General features: G+C 41.8%; 1 protein-coding gene across 3 annotated transcripts in view; it reads right to left on the reverse strand.

The window, feature by feature from the left end:
- Positions 1–24,316, reverse strand: part of IGF2R (insulin like growth factor 2 receptor) — a 315,579-nt gene that overhangs the window by 140,022 nt on the left and 151,241 nt on the right. For all 3 annotated transcript variants that reach the window (XM_029596695.1, XM_029596693.1, XM_029596696.1), the window contains exons 22-24: positions 17,145–17,319; positions 15,981–16,151; positions 3,804–3,947 (exon numbers count right to left, since the gene is read on the reverse strand). In XM_029596695.1, the coding sequence (XP_029452555.1) occupies positions 3,804–3,947; positions 15,981–16,151; positions 17,145–17,319 (490 nt within the window). The remainder of the gene's footprint in view (positions 1–3,803; positions 3,948–15,980; positions 16,152–17,144; positions 17,320–24,316) is intronic.

Raw genomic sequence — 24,316 nt, forward strand, 5'->3', positions numbered from 1 at the left:
CCATCTCCTAGAAGCATGAGAACAACAACTCCAGGAGCAGCAGGAAATAGGGAGTGCAGCCAGGCTGGGGGTGCTCATTCTCTCAGTTAACGTCCGCTCTGACTTGGCTATGTTCGCTGCTCAGCTCTATCCCACTCCGATTTCATGGGCTTCCTTGGCTTTGTAAAAACAAGAGGAGATTAATTAAAGGTTTTCTGAAAGGGGATATCAAGCTGGGCCCCTGTTCTTCAATTGTCACCTTTTCAAACAGTGTCCCCCATCCCCGGGATGTAGTTGTCAGTCACAGAGCAACCAAACTGTTTCCAATAAATATAAACTAATTCCCCTGCCCTCTCCGATTTATAGTCCATACAAAAGGCTGAGCAGACATTTTAATTCAGGTTTGTACACCAGCTCCCAATGTACTGGCCTTCTCTGCTTACTGCACTGGGAGGTTCTGTTTTTTAATTTTTACTGTAATGATTTATTTGTTGTACGCCACGTTAGCCAGAAAAGTTCTGAGTGAGTGGTACACAAGAACGAAGAGATAAATATATGGTATGGAGTAAAAAACTGAATTTCAGCAAAGTTTTACCAACACCTTATTACATCATAAGAACATAAGAACATGCCATGCTGGGTCAGACCAAGGGTCCATCAAGCCCAGCATCCTGTTTCCAACAGTGGCCAATCCAGGCCATAAGAACCTGGCAAGTACCCAAAAACTAAGTCTATTCCATGTAACCATTGCTAATGGCAGTGGCTATTCTCTAAGTGAACTTAATAGCAGGTAATGGATTTCTCCTCCAAGAACTTATCCAATCCTTTTTTAAACACAGCTACACTAACTGCACTAACCACATCCTCTGGCAACAAATTCCAGAGTTTAATTGTGCGTTGAGTAAAAAAGAACTTTCTCCGATTAGTTTTAAATGTGCCCCATGCTAACATCAGGTCCTAAGATCCTCGGGAATCTTAAGAGGAGAATGTGTAGGGCTGGTGTAGATGGAGAAATGTCATCTGACGTATTTATTTTAAAAACTGATATCCTGCTTCAGCCACTGAGCCAGGCAGGTAATAGTACGTACCATATTTTCCGGTGTGCAATTTTTCTTGGTGCGACTTATACACCAGTGCCATCTATCTGCTGTTTCTTTTTCTCTCTCTGGCACACTTTCTTACCGTTCCTTCTGTGAGGCCTCCCCGAACTCAACCATGTCAGCGGCACGTTCACCACCTGCCTGTCGCGCATACTTCTCCAGCCACTCTCTCTCAGTCGCATGCATGACGAGGAGATGCGACATACACCGGTGCGACCTAGCTACTAACCTTTTCAGCAACATTTCTATTTATAGCAAGGTGCAGCATATATATACCAGTGCGACGTATACACCGGAAAATACGGTGTTTATTTATTTATTTATTTATAACTTTTATATACCGACATTCAAATGAATATCACATCGGTTCACATACAACTGGGGAGCCAAAACTAGTTGGGAGAAAGGAAGGATAAAGTTACAATTAACAGGGAAATCGTAAGGAATGGGGAGAGAATGAGGAACGGTCTAAGAGACCAAGTGAGGGTAATAGCAGGAAGGATACAGCAAACTTAAATAACTTTGTTGAGATAGTAACTATATTACATAATCTATTTACAAAAACTGTATGACAGTCAAAAGCACTAGTTGCTGCAGCAAAATGTAGTGACAATGTATAATATTTGGGGATTATCGGAGATGGCTATAGGAAAGTTAGGTAGGGATAGGGTTACATAGTTAGAGTTATGGACATGCAATCCCAACTAAAATCACAATATAATAGCAGTGAGCAGAATGCAAAGTCCACACATCCTTCAATGGTGCCTGGCAGAGACTGAACATTAAATATTTCATGCCTGCAGGCGCTTTCTTCTATCAGGTACTTTATGGGGTGTGGGCATTGCAGCTCTGGGATGGGAGAGGGCTAACATGACTGGGGGAGGATTTTAATTACTGAGAGTTAGGCAAGAGGGAGGGAGGATCTGGGCACGGAGCCGGTGCTTAGATTTAGAGCAGCTAACCTGCAGCCTAGTTTGATGACCTTAATTAGGTGCCCAGTGTTCAATATTAGCACTAGGCACCTACATTTTCTCACCCAACCTAATTCCTCCCACTTGACCACCCAATTTTTAGGTTTTTAAATTTAGACACTTTTGTGAATTTAGGGCCTAAATTTAGGTGCTGAGCCGAGGAGATTTTCATTTAGTTATGCACCTATTGTAGAGTGATGAAGGGGTAATTGATTATGGTTTTTATTTCTTGCATTAACCCTGCAAATACTGCAAATGACTGTTTAATAACCAACAGGCTGATGGAATAGCATGCACTCGAGCCAGCGCACAGGTTAACCCACGGTTGGAAGCATGTCTATAGTCCCTTATGCGATAAGGGGATTAGCACGTCCAAACCAGTGGCCTCCTTTATTGTTATATTCCGTGCTGCACTATAACGTTAGAATATCTAGTGCCAGGCAAGGAACAGAAAATAGAAGGGAGAGGCAAATAAGTGATGGAGCGGGAAGGGGAATTGAGTAGGTAGGAGAAAAGGCGGGCTTGATCCAAGATCAAGGAAATGAGAAAGGCTGCATTCTCTCTCTCAGCTGCCCCCTCATTAAACCCATATCCTACCTTCTCCCAACCCCCTCAACAATTCCCCACCCCCTTCAATCCTCACTGCCGATCTGGGCTTGGCAGTCAGAAAGGTGCCCCGGGCTACTTCCTGTGCTATGTACTGAACTGTGACACTACACATCTGAGCAGCAGCAAGGAAGTAGCTCGAGCTGTCTTCCGATTACCATCCCCAGATCAGCAGTGGGGACAGGAGGGTCATCAGTATGGGTGATTCGACCTGGCCCCCAGTCTCCCGTGGACCTGTGGGATGGGCAGGGGCACTGGTTATAGTAACAGGTGTGGTCAGAAGTATTAAACTCAGCCAGCCTCGGGGTAACACTCTCCAGGAATCCCTTATGGCCTACCTGACACTGGTGACGACAAACTAAAGGGCTTATGTTCAGCATATGGGCGGCAGCAAACAAGTTTCCTGTTACTAAGGGTCTGAAAGGGAAAAGCCAGAGAGGTTTGGAGCTGCACACGGTCTCCAGGGTTTCTAAATCACTTCCATGGAAATATTTTAGAATCAGATTCTTTTTTGTTTTAGTATTAATGGTTTAAGAGCTATTATTAACCAAATCACGGAGCACAGATGTTTACAGTACATTAGTATCAAATGTCACACATTGTATTCTCATTTATTTTCCAATCACATCCTCTGTTGCAATCTTGTCTAACTACTCAACCCCTCTTTCACTACCTTTTTCTTTATTTTATCTACCTTGTCCTAGCTCCCTCTTATTTATCTTTCACATTTACTTCTCTAATGACAATTTGCTTGTGTCTGAATGAAGGACAGGACAGTCCAATCCTTTTCCAGGGCTTAAAGTAACTTGGAACAGTCTTGCACTGCAGAATATTTACAATTGTTTGATTTTTTAAAAGGCTTTCCCCATTATGTCCTAGTCTGCACTACACTATTTGAGCGAGTGCTCTACACACGATGTACATGTACACAAGCTATGTGCGCTAATAGTCTGCACTCTCCCCATTTCTACCACTTAGCTACATCTCCTCAGCACTGTCACCCAAAAAGCAAGAAGTATATCATTCTTATTGACTGCTAAACCTTCAGCGAGATGTAAGCCCTTCCAGCTTCCTTCATGCGTGATAAATGTATTCTACCTCACGATGTGGTAAAACAAAGAATCTGAAATGTGATTTATCATCTTACCAGGGCATCCGTGGATATATGGCAGAGGTTTGCAAACGTTCAGATAGAATGTTCTGTTTTTGGCATTTGTAGAAGTGTCTACCGCAATCCAAGGTTCACGGTCTTTGCTCAAGTTACTCAGGTCATACTCATTACCAGCGGAGTCTGAAACACATGGAATAAACTACAAATAAAACCCATGCATTTTAAATTATCCAGTCCACAAATATACTGGAGAACGAAGACCTGAACTTAGAAAATAAATTGTCTGTAAATAAAATGGAAAGGTTATTTTTAATTCAGTCAAAGAACCAGCCTCACCCCTCACCCCAAAAAAGAAATCTTGCAGAGGTTAATTTTGAAAGAAAAAAAAGTCCATTTTTATAGTATGAATGTGATTGGCTGCTCTGCTAATGCATTCAACCTTCTCACCTGATTCCTGCATTTAAACCTGGTACCGCATGGTGTGGGTGTATTGGGGTTGTGGGGGGGGGGGGGGGGGGAAGGAACAGCTTAATTCCTCTTTTTCTTTTCTACAGGAACTGCTCTACAGACAAAGGAGGCAAAATCTTCTTGTGGAGCACTATCAAATTTCTAGATTTGGCAGGAGGACGGGAAAAAGACAAAGTAGTTAAATTACTATTAAGATCAGCTAGCGGGAGAGCAGCCTTCAAAATACTGGATCAAAAAACAAAACAAAACAAAAAACCCGTGACGCCTTGATATCATTCTCTATTTGTGGTCAAATGAAAAATACAAAACGAGGTCAGGGAATTAGATAAAGGTTTTAGGCAGAAGTATTGCCTGTGTATGCGAAGAAGACAAGTGTGTTTGTGCATTTGTGCTTTCAATAGTCAGTAAGGCAGTAAATAAACAAGTTAGACTGTTTGTATTTTTAAATGGTCAGTCAGTAAGGCAACTAGTAAGCAGAACTGAGTGTTTGTATTTAAAAAAAAGTTGCCAGAAGCTAGAAATAAGCTAGGAGCAGTGTATATCTAAGTAAAAAGGTTGAAAAGTTCAGCACCCACCTTGGAAAGGTGTTAAAGTAGTGTGATTTGGTTTGATTAGGTACCAACACTTGTTAATCAAGAGAGCAATGAGTCACTCTGGCTGACTAACTGGTTAGACTGGTTGGATTTCCCAACCCTCCCACCTACCCCTAGCTCATCCCTTAATTTATAGGCAGGTGCCACTTTCACAAAAAAAAAACAAAAAACTTTATTGAGAGTTTGATCAGACCCCGGTAGGCCACTACCAGACACATAGTGAATTCACTAATACATTTAAAGGACGTTAGACACATTCCTACTCCCATAGCAACCTAAAATTTAACTAGGAACTGAACAAAATTGAGATGAAGGCAGCAGCCCAGCAGCAAGAGGGGGGCTTCCCAGTCTTTTGCATCGAGTGTCACATGTATGATTTTTTCCCACCGGTGAGAAGTTGTACATGTGCATGCGATGCAAAGAGCTCCTGGCTCTCAGAGAACGAGTCCAATCTCTGGAGGCTAGAGTGGCAGACCTGGAGGAGCTGAGGCAGACAGAGAGGTATATAGATGAGACCTTCAGGGACATAGTAGCCAAGTCCCAACTTCAGACTGGCAGCCCTGGTGCTGCCTTGGAGGAAGAAGGTCTCATGATTGGAGGGCATCAACCTGGTGCAGCAGGAAAAGATCCTGTAGCAAGGACCTGCTCTCCAGGTGATGCACTTTCCTTTCGTACCGAGGATATCTCCCCAAGGCCTACTGCCCAGGAGGGAAGGGTTAGGTCGGCCGTCATAGTTGGTGATTCGATTATTAGGAATGTAGACAGCTGGGTGGCTGGTGGACTTCAGGATGCCTGGTAACTTGCCTACCTGGTGTGAAGGTGGCAGACCTCACGCGTCACCTAGATAGGATTTTAGACAGTGCTGGAGAGGAGCCGGCTGTCGTGGTACATGTGGGCACCAACGACATAGGAAAATGTGGGAGGGAGGTTCTGGAAGCCAAATTTAGGCTCTTAGGTAGAAAGCTTAAATCCAGAACCTCCAGGGTACCATTCTCTGAAATGCTCCCTGTTCCACATGCAGGTCACCAGAGGCAGGCAGAGCTCTGGAGTCTCAGAGCGTGGATGAGATGATGGTGCAAGGAAGAGGGATTCAGTTTTGTTAGGAACTGGGGAACCTTTTGGGGAAGGGGGGAGTCTCTTCCGAAAGGATGGGCTCCGCCTTAACCAGGGGGGAACCAGACTGCTGGTGCTAACCTTTAAAAAGGAGATAGAGCAGCTTTTAAACTAGAACAAAGGGGAAAGCAGACAGTCGCTCAGCAGCGCGTGGTTCAGAGAGAGGTTTCTTCAAAGGATACTAATGATGCATTAAAATTAGGGCATCCCGACAGTGAGGTTCCAATAATAAGAAAAGTAGTCCAAATGCCTGTAACTAAAAATTCACCTGAGCTAAAAAAAATTCTAACTTATCCCTATCAATTAAAAAGCAGAATGAAAATACAAACAAAAAACAAACTTCGAAATGTTTGTATGCTAATGCCAGAAGTCTAAGGAGTAAGATGGGAGAATTAGAATGTATAGCAGTGAATGATGACATAGACTTAATTGGCATCTCAGAGACATGGTGGAAAGAGGATAACCAATGGGACAGTGCTATACCGGGGTACAAATTATATCGCAATGACAGAGAGGAGCACCCGGGAGGAGGTGTGGAGCTTTATGTCCGGGATGGCATAGAGTCCATCCTGCATGAGACTAAATGCAAAATTGAATCTTTATGGGTAGAAATCCCTTGTGTGTCGGGGAAGTCTATAGTGATAGGAGTATACTACCGTCCACCTGGTCAAGATGGTGAGACGGACAGTGAAATGTTAAGAGAAATTAGGGAAGCTAACCAAACTGGTAGTACAGTAATAATGGAGCTATCAACGCCCTCCTCACCAACCTTCAGCTTGCACTCAACACAAATAAAACAGAACTCCTCCACATCTCCTCGCATCCCCCTGACCTCCCGCCTAACGACCCTAAACTTAACCTCCTTACTGCTCAACCCTCCGTTAGGGACCTCTGAGTCCTCCTCGATCCCAATCTCAGTATGAAACCTCACATCAATTCCATCCTCAAAGCCGGTTTCTTCAAACTCAATGTTCTAAAGAAACTCAGACCCCTGCTCTACACCCATGACCTCCGTACAGTGATTCAAGCCACCGTCACCTCCAAACTTGATTACTGCAATGCCCTCCTCTTAGGGCTCCCCCTATCTTCAATAAAACCCCTCCAACTATTGCAAAATGCTACTGCAAGACTCATCACGAACACACGCAAACACGACCATATTACCCCCATCCTTAAGGACTTACATTGGCTCCCCATCCTGTCCCGTATACACTACAAAACTCTGACCATAATACACAAGTCCATCCACACCCACAACTCAAACTGGCTCGACCTCCCATTCACCGCCTCCTTGTCCACCCAAGCCACCAGATCCACCAACAAAGGCACCCTACATGTTCAATCCTTGAAAACAGCTCATCTCTCCTCCACCCGCGACCGTGCCATCTCCATTGCCGGTCCAGCCCTCTGGAACTCCCTACCTGTCCACATGCGCCTTGAACCCTGTGCAATCAAATTCAAAAAGAAACTAAAAACACTTCTGTTCAACCATGCCTACACAGAATAGCTTTCCCTCCCCCTCCGTAGCCCCCCCCCCCCCCCGCCTCCAGGTGACCGCCCTCTCCTTATATTAAGGAGATATTCAGTGTAAATTGTAAATTGTTAATTGTTATTCTCTGGTTATGACCTTCTTGTTTTCTATCCTTCATTCTGCCTATTGGTTATCCCCGCGCCCAGTTACTCTCCCTGTTGAAATGTACTTTCCAACCTTTGCAGTTATTATGTGAACCGGTATGATGTCCCCACAAATACCGGTATATAAAAGTTTTTAAATAAATAAATAAATAAATAAATAAATGGGAGATGTCAATTACCCCAATATAGACTGGGTAAATGTATCATCGGGTCACGCTAGAGAGATAACGTTCCTGGATGGAATAAATGATAGCTTTATGGAGCAATTGGTTCAGGAACAGACGAGAGAGGGAGCAATTTTAGATCTAATTCTCAGTGGAGCACAGGATTTGGTGAGAGAGGTAATGGTGGTAGGGCCGCTTGGCAATAGTGATCATATGATGATCAAATTTGAATTAATGACTGGAAGAGGAACAGTATGCAAATCCACAGCTCTCTGCTAAACTTTCAAAAGGGAAACTTTGATAAAATGAGAAAAATTGTTAGAAAAAAACTGAAAGGAGCAGCTACAAAAGTAAAAAGTGTGCAAGAGGCGTGGTCATTGTTAAAAAATACCATTCTAGAAGCACAGTCCAGATGTATTCCACACATTAAGAAAGATGGAAAGAAGGCAAAACGATTACCGCATGGTTAAAAGGGGAGGTGAAAGAAGCTATTTTAGCCAAAAGATCTTCATTCAAAAATTGGAAGAAGGATCCAACAGAAGAAAATAGGATAATGCATAAACGTTGGCAAGTTAAATGTAAGACATTGATAAGACAGGCTAAGAGAGAATTTGAAAAGAAGATGGCCGTAGAGGCAAAAACTCACAGTAAAAACGTTTTTAAATATATCCAAAGCAGAAAGCCTGTGAGGGTCAGTTTGACCGTTAGATGATCGAGGGGTTAAAGGGGCACTTAGAGAAGATAAGGCCATCGTGGAAAGATTAAATGATTTCTTTGCTTCGGTGTTTACTGAAGAGGATGTTGGGAAGGTAACCGTACTGGAGAAGGTTTTCATGGGTAATGATTCAGATGGACTGAATCAAATCACAGTGAACCTAGAAGATGTGGTAGACCTGATTGACAAACTGAAGAGTAGTAAATCACCTGGACCAGATGGTATACACCGCAGAGTTCTGAAGGAACTAAAAAATGAAATTTCAGACCTATTAGTAAAAATTTGTAACCTATCATTAAAATCATCCATTGTACCTGAAGACTGGAGGATAGCTAATGTAACCCCAATATTTAAAAAGGGCTCCAGGGGCGATCCAGGAAACTACAGACCGGTTAGCCTGACTTCATTGCCAGGAAAAATAGTGGAAAGTGTTCTAAACATTAAAATCACAAAACATATAGAAAGACATGGTTTAATGGAACAAAATCAGCATGGCTTTACCCAAGGCAAGTCTTGCCTCACAAATCTGCTTCACTTTTTTGAAGGAGTTAATAAATATGTGGATAAAGATGAACCGGTAGATGTAGTATACTTGGATTTTCAGAAGGCGTTTGACAAAGTTCCTCATGAGAGGCTTCTAGGAAAAGTAAAAAGTCATGGGATAGGTGGCGATGTCCTTTCGTTGATTGCAAACTGGTTAAAAGACAGGAAACAGAGAGTAGGATTAAATGGAGAATTTTTTCAGTGGAAGGGAGTGGGCAGTGGAGTGCCTCAGGGATCTGTATTGGGATCCTTACTTTTCAATATATTTATAAATGATCTGGAAAGAAATACGATGAGTGAGATAATCACATTTGCAGATGACACAAAATTGTTCAGAGTAGTTAAATCACAAGCAGATTGTGATAAATTGCAGGAGGACCTTGTGAGACTGGAAAATTGGGCATCCAAATGGCAGATGAAATTTAATGTGGGTAAGTGCAAGGTGATGCATATAGGGAAAAATAACCCATGCTATAGTTACACAATGTTAGGTTCCATATTAGGTGCTACAACCCAAGAAAGATCTAGGTGTCATTGTGGATATCACATTGAAATTGTCGATTCAGTGTGCTGGGGCAGTCAAAAAAGCAAACAGAATGTTGGGAATTATTAGAAAGGGAATGGTGAATAAAATGGAAAATGTCATAATGCCTCTGTATAGCTCCATGGTGAGACCGCACCTTGAATACTGTGTACAGTTCTGTTCGCCGCATCTCAAAAAAGATATAATTGCGATGGAGAAGGTACAGAGAAGGGCTACCAAAATGGTAAGGGAAATGGAACAGCTCCCCTATGAGGAAAGACTAAAGAGGTTAGGACTTTTCAGCTTGGAGAAGAGACGGCTGAGGGGGGATATGATAGAGATGTTTAAAATCATGAGAGGTCTAGAATGGGTAGATGTGAATCGGTTATTTACTCTTTCGGATAATAGAAAGACTAGGGGCCACTCAATGAAGTTAGCATGGGGCACATTTAAAACTAATCGGAGAAAGTTCTTTTTTACTCAACGCACAATTAAACTCTGGAATTTGTTGGCGCTCTGTGCAGGTTACCCCCATGTTTCTCTTAAGGGTAGTAACTGCCGCTCCGTGCAGGTTACCCCATGTTTCTCTTAAGGGTATTAACCTCTGCTCCGTGCCGGTTAAGCTTTATTTATTCCCATCCTCTAGCCTTTTAGGGATCCACAGTGTTTATCCCATGCCCCTTTGAAATTCTTCACAGTTTTAGTCTTCACTACATTCCAGGCATCCACCACCCTCTCAGTGAAGAAATATTTCCTGACATTGGTTCCAAGTCTTCCTCCCTGGAGTTTCAAATCGTGACCCCTAGTTCTACTAAATTGTTTCCAATGGAAAAGGTTTGACAACCATGGATCATTAAAACTTTTCAAGTATCTGAAGGTCTGTATCATATCACCCCTGCTCCTCCTCTCCACCAGGGTACACATATTCAGGTTCTTCAACTTCTCCTCATAAGTCATTCGATGGAGCCCACCCACCATTTTGGTTGCCCTTCTCTGGACTGCCTCCATCCTGTCTATGTCTCCTTTGAGATATGGTCTCCAGAACTGAACTCAGTACTCCAGATGAGGCCTCAACAAGGACCTGTACAAGGGGATTATCACTTCCCTTTTCTTACTGGTTATTCCTCTCTCTATGCAGCCCAGCATTCTTCTGGCTTTGGCTATCGCCATGTCACACTGCTTCGTCGACTTCAGGTCGTTAGACACTATCACCCCAAGGTCTCTCTCCTGCTCCGTGCACATCAGCCCTTTACCCCCGAATGCAGTTATCCAGAGATTGTAAGATTAAAGCCTGGACCACAAACCAAAAGACTGAAGTAAGGGCTTCAAGTTGCACATTAGGTGTAATTTATAGAAGCAAGCCTTAACCACTGCATTGACCTGAGCAGTGAATGCTGGCATAGCGTCCATGAATATGCAGAGGCTTCTAACATCTTGGAACATTTTCAGATCTTCATTATTGACATAAATATATGCTGGAATTGTTTGGATGATTCTGTGCCGAATTACTAAGATCTAGAACTTGCTTAAGTTAAAAGCAAGCTTATGGTGTGTAAGCCAGCATTTATCATTCGCAGGCACATCGCAATTAGTGATGAGATTTCTGTCCAGGATTATCCCATAGTGATGTAAAATCCATCACAAACAGCAATCTACAGATCGGAGAAAAGTAAATATTCTAAAGAAGGGCCAACAGTGCACAGCCAGTTTTCATAGGGTATGAACCAGATCAGTCCCTATTTGCCCACACTTGCTGTTTCCTATCAGTGAGATAGGATTGGAACCAAGTCCAAACAGGATCTGTGATTCCCATCTCTCTTAGTCAATACAGGATGATCCCATGACTGCACCAAAAGCTGACGATTATCTAACATTATCAGCACCTAACTCTGACCTCCATTGAGTCATCTCTTAATAGAATCAACGAGGGAAGCTAAGAGGATTTTGGTATTCAACGAACGTAAAAACTCAAACTGAAACTGATGTAACACTTGATGGTCCTCAGCAAAATTCCATTAGTTCTTTATAGACCACTGCCCCAAAGATTTTAGACATAAATGATAGGCTAAAATGGGTCGGCATTTGACTAAAATTATAGGGTCCAAGCTAAATGTTTTAATTTTTTTAGCAAAGGTCTTAGAGTGGCTATTTTCTGAGACTCTGGTATAAAGCCCTCAGACTGATTAGTAATTTTAGTAAAGAAAAAAAAAAAGGGAGAAACAACTGCAGTCCTGATAGATTGTAAAGTGCCAACATCACATTTATTCAGCACACAAAAATATGGATTCATTGTGGAAATAATGTTCTGTATCTCGAGTTCAGAGACAACATCAAATGAACTCCATTTAGATTTGGCCTTATCTGGGAGGTTATCAACCATCTAGGGAGATTAGCAAAAATTAGAGAGATTTTTAAGATCTTGTCCTTCAGAAAGTTCAGGAACTGATCACTGTTTATATTCTCTGGGCTTGGCAGTCGCTAGATAGTTTTTACATAAGACTTAAAAGGACTTTTGGGTTATGTCCAGAAATTTGTGCAGTATAGAATAATTTCTTTGCCTCATTAAGAGAGTTTTTGTAAGCTGCTAATTGGTGTTTAGAGGCTCAATGACTCAGTAGAATGATTTCAGGAGAGATCCAAGGTTGTGCTTTGGCCTTATGTGCTTGGTATGCACACACACACACGAGCTATTTTATTTAACACTCTGGATTGGGATAGATCCCAATGAGCAAGCAATGTAATACAATTTCCTGGTCCAAGTTTATTCAGTCATTCATCAGACTGGTTTCCAGCAGCTCCGAGTCTATAAAACCCCCTACTCGAAACCGGAGTTCAATCTAAAGATGTAGTTTTATGCCGTTTTGTCATTAGCACTGAAATCCTCATCAAATAGTGGTCTGACCATGGAACCAAGGAAACAAAATCCCGAGGCCTCACATAAGATGATGGTGGAAGCACTAAGGAAAACCAGATCATGTATGAATTGTTCTCAGCCAAGCAACTGCATACTGTGCAGGAACAGATCACAGCTGTGGGAAAGAGGTGTGCAGTTAACATGAAAATTAAAGTTCCCAAGAATTATGGTGGAATTTAAGCCTCAGAGCATAATTGCTTAAAAAAAAACATTTTTAAAGGGGGTGGGGGAGCAATCAGTTTGCATTAACCCAGGCAGTATGTAAGCTAAACGCAGGCTCAGATTTTAGAGTTCATCACCTGATAACTAGACCTATTGTTTACGTTTTTAGACTTGAAGTTCCAGTGGTCTTTAAATGCGATCAATATTCCACCACCTGCGCCTCTAGCTCGCATATAAAACCTCTGGGACAGCTTGTCTTTGTCATAACATCCGAGTTAATTGAAGTTTCAAAAATAAGTTAGGACTTTGGTGTTTCCTGAGTGTAGAGCTTTGATTGACTGGCTGCTGCTCTCTTTATCTTTGATGAGTGATAGCTGGTTTTCAATTCATAGTCCCAGCTTTATACTTTTTGTGCTTTAATTTGTATTATTGCAGTTATGCTTTCTTTTGATATTTTAGTCATGTTTTTATGAATGTTGGCTTGTGAATCACTTATGGAACTAAAATTAATTGTGTGGTATATAAATAAATAAAATACCTATTAATATAATAAATAATGGCAAATAAAGACCACATTGGCCCAATCTGCCCAATTAAGATTCTTCCAGTTTGGGTGGATGAACACATAAATACCCAAAAGCAATTCAACACCGCCTCCCCCTCCCCCATCTTGTCTTTTACCCACCACTGCCCTCCATATCTGTCCCAAGTGTGCCCAAAATCTATTACAGTGCTGACCTCCATCAACTATGCTGCCAGGCAATTTCAGGCCTTGTACTCTTCTTTGATTCTTATAAGAGCAATATATAATCCAACACCTAGGCCCCTTTCATGTCTTATTACCAAATTTTGTAATAACTGCCACAGCCACCAAAATTAATGGCTATTAAAAATAATAATAATAATAATAAAAACTGTAGCCTCCCCATGCTCTCTCTTGTTAGGTTCCTAGCCATGCCAGTATTCACAGATAGGAGTCTGGAGTTGAGGTAGGGAGAAGAATTCCAGCATTTTAAAACTGGAATTTGGAACTGGAACACAAATTAGGGACTTGGCTTCAATCTGAGGCTCCAAACAGGAGCGGGAACTCAGCACAGTAAACAGAACATCAGCTCGAAGCAAAGGCCGGATCTGAGGCTTTGTACTTGGCAGACTGAAAAGCTAAGAGAAGATGGGAAAGTAGTCAGGAAAGAAAAAAAATCAAATGGTAGGAAAAAGTAGCAAACACAGTAAAGTGACGGAACAAAACTTATTTAGATATGGCAGTGATACAAAAGGAGAATTTTGAGACCCAGAGATAAAGGTGTGGAATATGTAGAGGCTGAGGAGGAAAAAGCAAAATTGCTTAAAAATATTTCTATTCAGTGTTCACTGTGGAAGGGCCAGAGCAAACCTCACAAAAGGAACACAAATAAGATTGGAAGCGAGGTAAACCTCAATCAATTTTCAGAAAAGTGTGATCTGAAGAGCTAAACAAACTAGATAAGGCGATGGGGCTGGACGAGATACTGTCCTGGCAGCTCTGCTGGATGACCTTTTCAATGCTTTAGTCAGGAGTAGTTCGGGAGGACTTAAGGCTGGAGGATGTGGTTCCTATTCATAAAATGCAAGTTGGGAAGAAGCTGGAAAACTACAGGCCGGTTATTAAGAACATAAGAAATTACCATGCTGGGTCAGACCAAGGGTCCATAAAGCCCAGCATCCTGTTTCCAACAGAGGCCAAACCAGGCCACAAGAACCTGGCAATTACCCAAACACTAAGAAGATCCCATGCTACTGATGCAATTAATAGCAGTGGTTATTCCCTAAGTAAAATTGATTAATAGCCATTAATGGACTTCTCCTCCAAGAACTTATCCAAACTTTTTTTGAACCCAGCTACACTAACTGCACTAACCACATCCTCTGGCAACAAATTCCAGTGGTATTCGCGCTATAGCATATGAGGACAAATTAAGAAAATGAAAAGATCTAAGCATTAAGAAAATTGACAGATCTAAGCATGTAAACCCTAGAGGAGAGATACAACAGATATTTAAATATCTTAACGGTTTCCATGCATGGGAAGCGAGCCTCTTTCAATGGAAAGGAGAATCTAAAAAAAGGGGTCATGGGATAGACTCAGGAGTAATGTTAGGAAAATATTTCTTTACAGAGAGGGTGGTAGATACATGGAACAGCCTCCCAGTGGAGGTGGAGGAGATGAACACAGTATCTGAATTCAAGAAAGCCTGGGATAGACAAAAGGGATCTTAGAGGTAGTGATGGAAATGGTAAAGCTAAATTAGCTCAGTGGAAGGGCAGACTAGATAGGCTATACAGGCTTTCTGCTGTAACATTTCTTTGGAACAATGCAGGAGTCAAAACTTCAGATAAGCAGCAGAGCTTCCCTGTGGAAGCAGAGAACATACCTTACTAGAGAGCTCAAGTGGCCTTCTGGGTGCTGTGTACCTACTATTAGCCCGCTCTAGCCACTTCAATCCCTGAGGGAGAGTCTCCATCTCTTCCCTTCTTGATCTCTTATGAACCCTAACCTTGCTTGCCTCCCTCCAGCTTCCCAGTTAGCTCTTGTTAAGGCTCCAGCCTTTCATCGCCTGGCTGTTACTTGGTCAAACCATATCAGTGCCTTCCCAGTACCCCAGGAAGCCCGATGCACTCATAACTGCCCTTTAGGGCTGTAACCACTGTGCAATGGAGGATACCAAAATGCCTTTTTGGAAGCCCGTGCAGTCATACTTCTGCTGTTTTGAGTTGAAACCACCCCTCCATGCAGATTACCTCAGTGTTTATTTACCATCCATGTTCCCCACTGGGGGATCCTCTGTGGGGGTTTTTTATTTTAGTCTCCACCACCTCCTCCAGGACTCCATTTATTTCTCTGTTATTATTTATAATGCTCTAGAATTTATCCCCTTTGTTTACTCCATCCCACTAAATGAGAAACTTTAAAACTGCCCAATGTAAGACAAGCAGCAATTTGATTTACTTCTGCTTCCATGGATGATTTCCCTCAGGCAGTGCGGGTTTCCCCTTCTTGGTCAAACAGAAGAAAAATTTCTAAGAGACTGAACCCTTCAGCACATTCTCTATCCTCTCCTTCCCCTTCCCCGAGACCCAAGCATATCACCTCAGCAACGTACCCTCAACCCTCTACCCGCAAGAAGAATAACCCCATAACATCCTGCCTCCCTCATTTAAATAAAAGGCCAGCTTAAAAAACAAAATACATCTAGGAGATGATTTACAATTCAGTTAGGAACTGGAGTTTATCGTACGAAAGTTTTAGACAGAACAAGGCTTAATATTCTGAATCCCTCTTATGCGCCCACACAACTTATCAACTTGAAATCGGGTCCCACCACATCATCTGCCCCCACACTTACCAGTCACCTGGCAGTCTACAGGGGCAGGCATGCAGGCCAAGGCCGTTTCAAACTGAAAAAACGTGTTGTACACTTTGGTTTCAGAGCTGATTTCCTCCCGCACAAATATCAGTTCACCAGGGTATGAGTCGTCGTTACAGACAAATTGCACCTCAAATGTGTCTTGTGTTCCTGTAAGAAATAAAAGGGGACACCATTAATACAAACAACGAGTAAATCAAAACCTGTCTGCTATGATATTTAACCCATTTGTGCTTTGGACTTTGTTTCTCCAAGGGTAACACTTTACCTAGCACCCAGAACCCTTTAGGTTTAACTGAGTTACACAATGTCTACGAATGCCTACACAAACTCATCACAATGGCACACTGCTATATAAAACGGACCACCAAATACCTTCAGTAAAACTCAGGGGCCCACTGAAAAAGGACTAGCAAGCTTCATGCAGATTTTTATTCCAAACTTTCTAAAACGGAAAGACTTATCTGGTTTCCAGTTTTTATTCTGCCAGGGAATTCCTCCCCACTGATTTTCAATAATGATTTTTGTTTCTCATTATGAACACTGAAGAATTCCCGGGGAAAATAAAAACTGAAAATGAAAATGTACCCAAGACTTGAGGCAATGCACCGTTTCCATGTGAGAAAATATCTTTACTTGGTTCCACAAACACAGCAGTGACGATTCTAACCATTAACGGAGGCTTCTTTAATAGCAGCTTATACTCCTTGCCAGTAAAAGAATTGAAAACCACTAGCAAGCAGCTTTGGGATGATTTCAGATTCTGCCAATCTGAAAATTAAGCCCTGTTATTAGGGAGATACTACTGACCTTGAGAAACAGAAGACAAACATTAAATTGTTTAAGAGTTTCAGCACGTTTATCCATAAAAGCTAGCCAAAGTTAACAACTGTGGATATCAAAATATTCCATAGTTAAGTGTGGAATTAGCCTTCCATTGCTGGAAGTTTGAGACCACTATTCTAGTTTCAAAGAAGAAAAGACTTTTCCGAAAGTAAATTACTTTCACTATTTTGCTTCTGGAGGTGTTTGGTAAGTGGAACATTTAGAAAGAGAGGGTTAGCTGAAGCTCTGCTCAGGCACAAATTGTCCATGAGAAGTCATTGTCTTCAAGCAACTAGAGAAAGATATTTCACACCTTACCTGACGTCAGGTCACGAGGACCATAATAACTAAGCGTCAAAAAGCCTTCGGTAGATAGCTGCAAGGTTCCTTCCACTCCAACCGGTCTCATGGCCGTGCCACCTTCAAATTCACATCCCGCAGCTGGCTTACCATCCACACTTCCACAGTCTTTAACAGCTCCGCAAATGTTCAGCTGAAAGAGGGTGAAAAAACAAAACGTGATTACTGAATACAGACAAAAAAGCAAAATAAGTTAATAGATTCAAAGTTCATGTGTTTCAGTTTTAACTCACTTTGAGGTATCCAGGGAAAGACGAGAAATCCAATTAAAAAAAAGAGTGGACTTACTTGTTTTATGTCATTTCTTTGGTGTACAATTTTCCACAGTGGTAAGAGCCTCACACTGCAGATCAGTCCAGACAAGGGGATTTTGCATAATTACCAGCAAATGGAAGCAGAGAATACAAACTTTTCAGACACTGCTACATAACCTAGAGCAGCGGCTCTCAGCCTTTCTTTCTGTCAGGACACATCTGATAGATGGTTCTCACATGCGTGACACAGTGAACACTACAGTCACGAGGTTAAATGTACACTTTGCATCCACAGGAGCCCCATTTCCACCCCTGACCCTCAGCAATGGGTATAAAGCAGAACTAGAACATTCGCTGTACAACTCACCATACAAATAAAGATATTCTGGTGTTATCTCAACAGCAGCAACTCAAACTCACTCTACTACCAGGCGCAATAGCCCTATTTATAAAAAGACAGCAGTTCACCACCAATGCATGTCCTATTCAGAAAACACAATAAATTAGGTGAGATATTTTACTGGTTAAATACCTCACCTCGGTCACACTGACCTTCACCAAGTACAGAAAGTCCATAAATTACAAATATGGAGACAGAAACTGGAATCGAAACCCAAAAAAGCCACTCTGCATGCAGTGCAAAACTTGAGAAATGGAAACAGAAATAAGCACCTAACACAGTCCCAGGATCTGCAATAATGCACAGAAACTAATCTGCACAAAGTTACACCTGGATTACGGAAAACATAACAACCCTAACCATGAAAAGGCAACACTACAAATATTAAATCAGGTCCTAAACACTAATACACCCCACACAGAAATAATTGTAAAACTATATTACAAAAGTTTCAAAACAACTGATGAACAGAATAATGTCAAACAATTTAAACAATTTATTTAAACCAACTAGAAATCTTACATCTGCTACCAAGTATCTACTTGATGTTCCTACAGTTAGGCTGGCCAGATTAAATATAACTAGAGAGAGAGCATTTTCGGTGGCAGGACCCCTACTTTGGAACTCGCTTCCCAATACACTAAGACTAATCATAATGAATTCAAGAAGGTATTAAAAACCTACCTATTTAAGATGGCCTTTGCAGGACATGATGAAACGAATCCTTAATCTTAAAGATCTTTATACCACTGGTGGCTACTTAACATACTTAACATTCCCATTATTTTTGCTCTTGCTGCAACTAACCATGTGAAAACCTTGGGATTTTTTGATTTTCTCTAGTTTTTCCGATTTTTACTTGTTTTTGTAAAATTAGTATAGTTATGTTAAAGAATTAGGGATTATAAATATATATTGTATTTTTTCCATCTATTACTTTACTCTGTTTATTTTTATTGGTTTTGTTTTATTTGCGTAGTTGTTTATTAATTAGATTGTTATTTTTCTTGTTTTCTTTTATATTTGAATTTGTGAACCGTTTTGGTCAGACTTTGTCTGTGAAAGTCGGTGTATAAATGTTTTTAAATAAATAAAAATAATAATTAATTAATTACTTGATTAAAAACTCTTAAAAATTAATAAAAATTCTCCAAACACCAATAAAATATTTCAAAACAGCAGACACATCACATAATACCCAATAATTAAAATGGCAGTCAATCAAGAAAAATGAACTTAAAAAGCCACCTTTACTTACCTTCTCCAGCAACTCTCCTATTCCTTTCCCTTGCAGGCCAACAGCACTCACCAGAAGCAGCAAGGGCTGCTGAAGCTCTGTCCTCATTGTCCTCTTCCTTAGGGACCATAACCAGTCTCTGTCTCTCTGTCACACACACACACACCAGTCACACCCTCATCACCAGTTTCTGTCTCTTACACACCAATCATCTTACCATCCATTCTCTCTCTCTCTATCACATACACACACACCATAAGAAGAACATAAGAATATACCATACTGGGTCAGACCAAGGGTCCATCAAGCCCAGCATCGTGTGTCCAACAGTGGCCAATCCAGGCCATAAGAACCTGGCAAGCACCCAAAAACTAAGTCTATTCCATGTTACTGTTGCTAGTAATAGCAGTGGCTATTTTCCAAGTCAACTTAATTAATAGCAGGTAATGGACTTCTCCTCCAAGAACCCATCCAATCCTTTTTTTTTTTTAAACACAGCTACACCAACTGCTCTAACCACATCCTCTGGCAACAGATTCCAGAGTTTAATTGTGCATTGAGTGAAAAAGAACTTTCTCCGATTAGTTTTAAATGTGCCACATGCTAACTTCATGGAGTGCTCCCTAATAAGAACACCAGTCACCTCCCTGATCAGTCTCTCTCACACATACACACATCATCTCTCTGACCAGAATCTTTCAATCCTCTCTCTCTTACTTACTCAGGCTTTCAGTCTCTCACTTAAAGAGGCTGGCAGGCTCTCTCACTCCCAGCTCTCTCTCCCCTCCCGATAGCTGCAGCAGCCTCCTCCTCCAACCCCCATGGCCCAAGAAAGAAGAAACCCATTGACTGCGGGGGCTAATGTTGCAGTCACCCTTGCTGATCGCTGGCTGCTTCTATTTTGCTCCAGGCCTGCGCTGCTGCTTGAGGCCGATGCTGCTGCTACTTTTCCTCTTCCAGGCAATGGAGGTGAGAAGAAGAAGAGGCCATACTACAGTTGCCGGCTTCAACGAACAATGCTGCCGATCCCATCTGGATGGGCTTGAACATTCTGATAGCTCGGGCGGCAACAGCAGCAGTAGAAGAACATCTGCCTCTCGCTCGATGGAGAAAGGAGCGAGAAAAGCAATGACAGACTAGGTAACACGTGACATCTGCCCATGCTTGGCGACACACCAATTGGGAATCGCTGACCTAGAGTGCCACCTGCAGTCCCTTCAGTATTGACCTGTACCCAAGCCAAGATGAAAGTCATCAAACACTAACAGCCCCCTCTCTAGGACGAGCAGGGGAAAGTTTTGAGCTCCCACATCAAACAATGGAAATTGAAAGCTTCCAACAGTAGTAATTTTTGCACTATATACACCCAGAAGAGAGATTGGTCTTTCCAAACAAAAAGGACGGGGTTCTGGACTAATCTGTGGTATTCCAGAAACAAAAATTAGCAGTTAAGAACCAATTTTCCTTTTCTGTTCATACCCCAGATCAGTTCAGATAAGTGGGATGTACCCAAGCTCCCCTAAACGGGCGGAACCCAAAAGACCAGCTCAGAACATGCTCTTCCCAAACTACGCCTCCTCCGGCACCTGAACATCCAGTCGGTGAAACAATATTCCTGGCAGATATCCTGAATCCAAAGTAACTAAAATTCACTGCACCAAGTCAACTCTCCTATATGAAGCAATTCAACCGCCAGTGTTTCGACGCGCCACGTCTGCTTCAGGGGCTGCCGCCTTACTTGTCCAACAAGTAAGGCGACGTCTAGAAGCAAGTCATCCTGCACAACTCTCCGGCCCCTGAAGCGATGTGGAGCGTCGAAACACTGGCAGTGTCGGGTGGGCATGCAGCTTCACTCTATAAAGAGATATCCATGATTCGGACCATCTAAATCTGTCTACTGTCAGCGATAAGTTGGAAGAATTGTTAAAATATATATATATAACTTGAGTTGTATTGCTTCATATAGGAGAGCTGACTTGGGACAGTGAATTCTAGTTACTTTTGATTCAGCACATAATCGTGTGAGTGAAACAGAAAGAAAAAATTGAAAAAAAAAAATAGAGTACTACATCACGGGCACAAATTTATAAGCTCAGAGTAAAAACGGTACCTATTCTTGTTGGAGTCTTAACCGATGTATGGGTGAGACCCGCGAAGGTATACCAGACACCAGAGTTTGCTTAGTAACATATTAAATCCCTGATATTTGTAACTCTTATTACCATAGTAGGGCTTGTTTTTATTTTTATAGCGGCTTTTTGTTTATTTTAAGATCTGTACAAACAATTCCCGTAATTATGATATGCAAACAGTAATTATTTATTACATTTTACAGATTGTATATCCAAAATAGGCCCTAGGTGATTTGTAAAATTCCAGTATTAAAACACAGCATAAATATAATAAACACAAATTAACATTAGCATAACAAGACTACAATTAACTTCAAATAACCACCTAAAAACAATCATAAATCAACACCAGACATGAAAATAAAGTTACAGTTGTGCTCATAAGTTTGCATACCACTGGCAGAACATGTAAAGTATGTAGCATTTAAAAAAACATGAGTGATCAGACAAACACATCTGTTATTTTTAATGTGTTTCAAATTAAACTATTTTATGCATCACAGAAAAGCACAATCATTAAACAAACCATACCATAAGGGAAATAATAAAATGGTCCTGTTGAAAAGTTTGCATACCCTTGAATGTTTGGGCTGATAATACACACTCAAGTTGACCCACACAGGTTGAGATGGCAATGAAGGGTAGGTATCCACACCTATGCCTTTTTGATTATAATTAGTTTCTGTGTATAAACAGTCAACGAGTTTCTTAGCTCTTGAGAAAACCTTATGCATTTCATCCAGGGCTGCACGGACTTTGGTGATTACTCAATTAAAAGTAATTCAACTTTATAAATCAGGAAAAGGATATGGACAGATATCCAAAGATTTGAAAATGTCAATCAGAAATATTCAAACTCTGATCGAGAAGTGGAAAATTATGGCTTTGGTTAAAAGCAAGTCAGACCAAGAAAGATTTCAGACACAACTGTCAAAAACGTTTGTCAGGATGCAAAGAAAAACCCACAAGCAACTTTACTGAAATCCAGCTTCTCTGAAACAAAGCAGTGTGGGTGTTTCAGCATCAACAATAAGGAGATACTTGAACAAAAACGGGCTGCAGGGTAGAGATGTCGGGGAAAAAAGCCACTGCTGCACCAACCCCACAAATCAGCTCACTTACAATACGCCAAGCAGCAGCTAGAGAAGCCTCAAAGCTTCTGGAGCAAAACATTTGGAGTGATGAGACTAGAATTGAACTAAATAAATGCTATGTTTGGAGAGGAGACTACACCCTCCTAACCGTGAAGCATGGAGGTGGATCTCTGCTGCTCTGGGTGTGTGTGAGCTACAGCAGCCAAAACTCATGGCAGGATGAATGCAGCATCTGATCAGAAAATACTGAAGGAGAATCTGCATTCGTCAGCCAGGAAGCTGTGCACAGGGCGCACGTGGAGTTTCCAACATGACAATGATCTGAAACATAGGCCAAGTCGAGGCTTCAGCGGCTGCAGCAGAAGAAAGTGAAGGATCTGGAGTGGCCATCGCAGTCTTCTGCCCTCAGCATCATTGAGCCACTCCGGGGAGAACTCCGACACGCAGCTCATGCGAGACAACCAAAGAATGTACAGGATCTGGAGGCTTCTTTCGCCAAGAGGAATGGGCAGCTTTACCACATGAGAAAATAAAGGACTCATTCACAACTATCAGAAAAGACTGGAAGCTGTCCTTGATGCAAAAAGGGGCAATACATGAAATTAAGAACTAAGGGTTCATTTTATTATTTCCCTTATTGCTGTGGTTTGTTTAATGATTGTGCTACACTATGAAACACATTACAAATAACAGATGTGTTTTCTTAAAATGCTACACATCTTACAGGTTCTGCCAGGGGTCTGCAAACTTATGAGCACAACTGTACATAACTAATGGTCAGGGACCATGACAGCAGTAACAGCAGTACAGAGGGCAGCAAAAGAGGGCAGAAACGTGACGTTCTGGCTCTTCCTACTGACAACAGGCACCCAAAAAAAGCAAAAGGCATAAAAGCTAAAAGAGAACCGGGATTACCACTTGCACTACTAGGAAGAGGAAGGAGCAAAGAAGAGGCTCATAACTTGACTCACGTGAACCCCACAAATTTGTTTTCAAAGACCATACGTCAACTACAGAATCTGTCTGTACAGCTTCCACATCTGTGAAAGTGAACCGTATGAATGATTGGTGGGGAGCAGGATCTCATTAACATGTGGAGTGAAGCAGCAGCCTAATGACCAGGGCTGCAGGCTGCAAAACCAGGGAAGCCAGGGCTCAAATCCCACTCACCCTCCTCGTGACCTTGGGTAGGTCACTTCACCCTTCGTTGCCTCAGGTACCAATGTAGATTGTAAGTCATCTGAGAACAGGGAAATAACTTGCAGTACCCGACTGTCATCCACCAGGTGGCAAAAATATTTGACCTCCTAAAACATCGGCAGATTTGTGTGCATTACAAATGACACTTGCACAGTATGTTTATGGCAAACCACTACGCTCTTGGAGTACATTTTCAAAGTCACAATTCATTATTTCTCTGCATATTTTGTACAATAAAATTAAAAACTGAAAAACAAATACTGCTTCTATACGTATTCAACTCCTACAGACTAGTACTTTCCAGCAGAGGCCAATCCAGGACATAAGAACCTGGCAACAGGATGCTGGGCTTGATGGACCCTTGGTCTGACCCAGGATGGCATCTTCTTATGTTCTTATGTAACTTATTGCAGCAAAAAATGGATTAAGTCTGTTGGGCTAAGTTTTTACCAGCTTTACCCACTGTTTAGCAGTGATTTTTGCCCATTCTTCCTGGCAGATTTGCTCCAGGTTATTCTGGTTGGTTGGATGAAGCTTATGGACTGCTATTTTCAAATAGTGCCACCAATTCTCTATTGGATTAAGATCTGGACTTTGACTTGGCCTTTTTGCTGTGCAGCCACTCCTGAGTTGCTTTGGCCTCATGCTTGGGATCATTGTCCTTCTGAAAGGTGAACTTTCTCCCAAGTTTTAGCATTTTAGCAGACTGAAGCAGGTTGTCTTGCAGTGTCTCCCTGTATGTAGCCCCATCCATCTGTCCTTCAATTTTAACAAGATGCCCAGTCACCGATGAGGAAATGTATCCCCAACAAT

This window comes from Rhinatrema bivittatum, chromosome 3 (genome assembly GCF_901001135.1).
Source record: "Rhinatrema bivittatum chromosome 3, aRhiBiv1.1, whole genome shotgun sequence".
NCBI lineage: Eukaryota > Metazoa > Chordata > Amphibia > Gymnophiona > Rhinatrematidae > Rhinatrema > Rhinatrema bivittatum.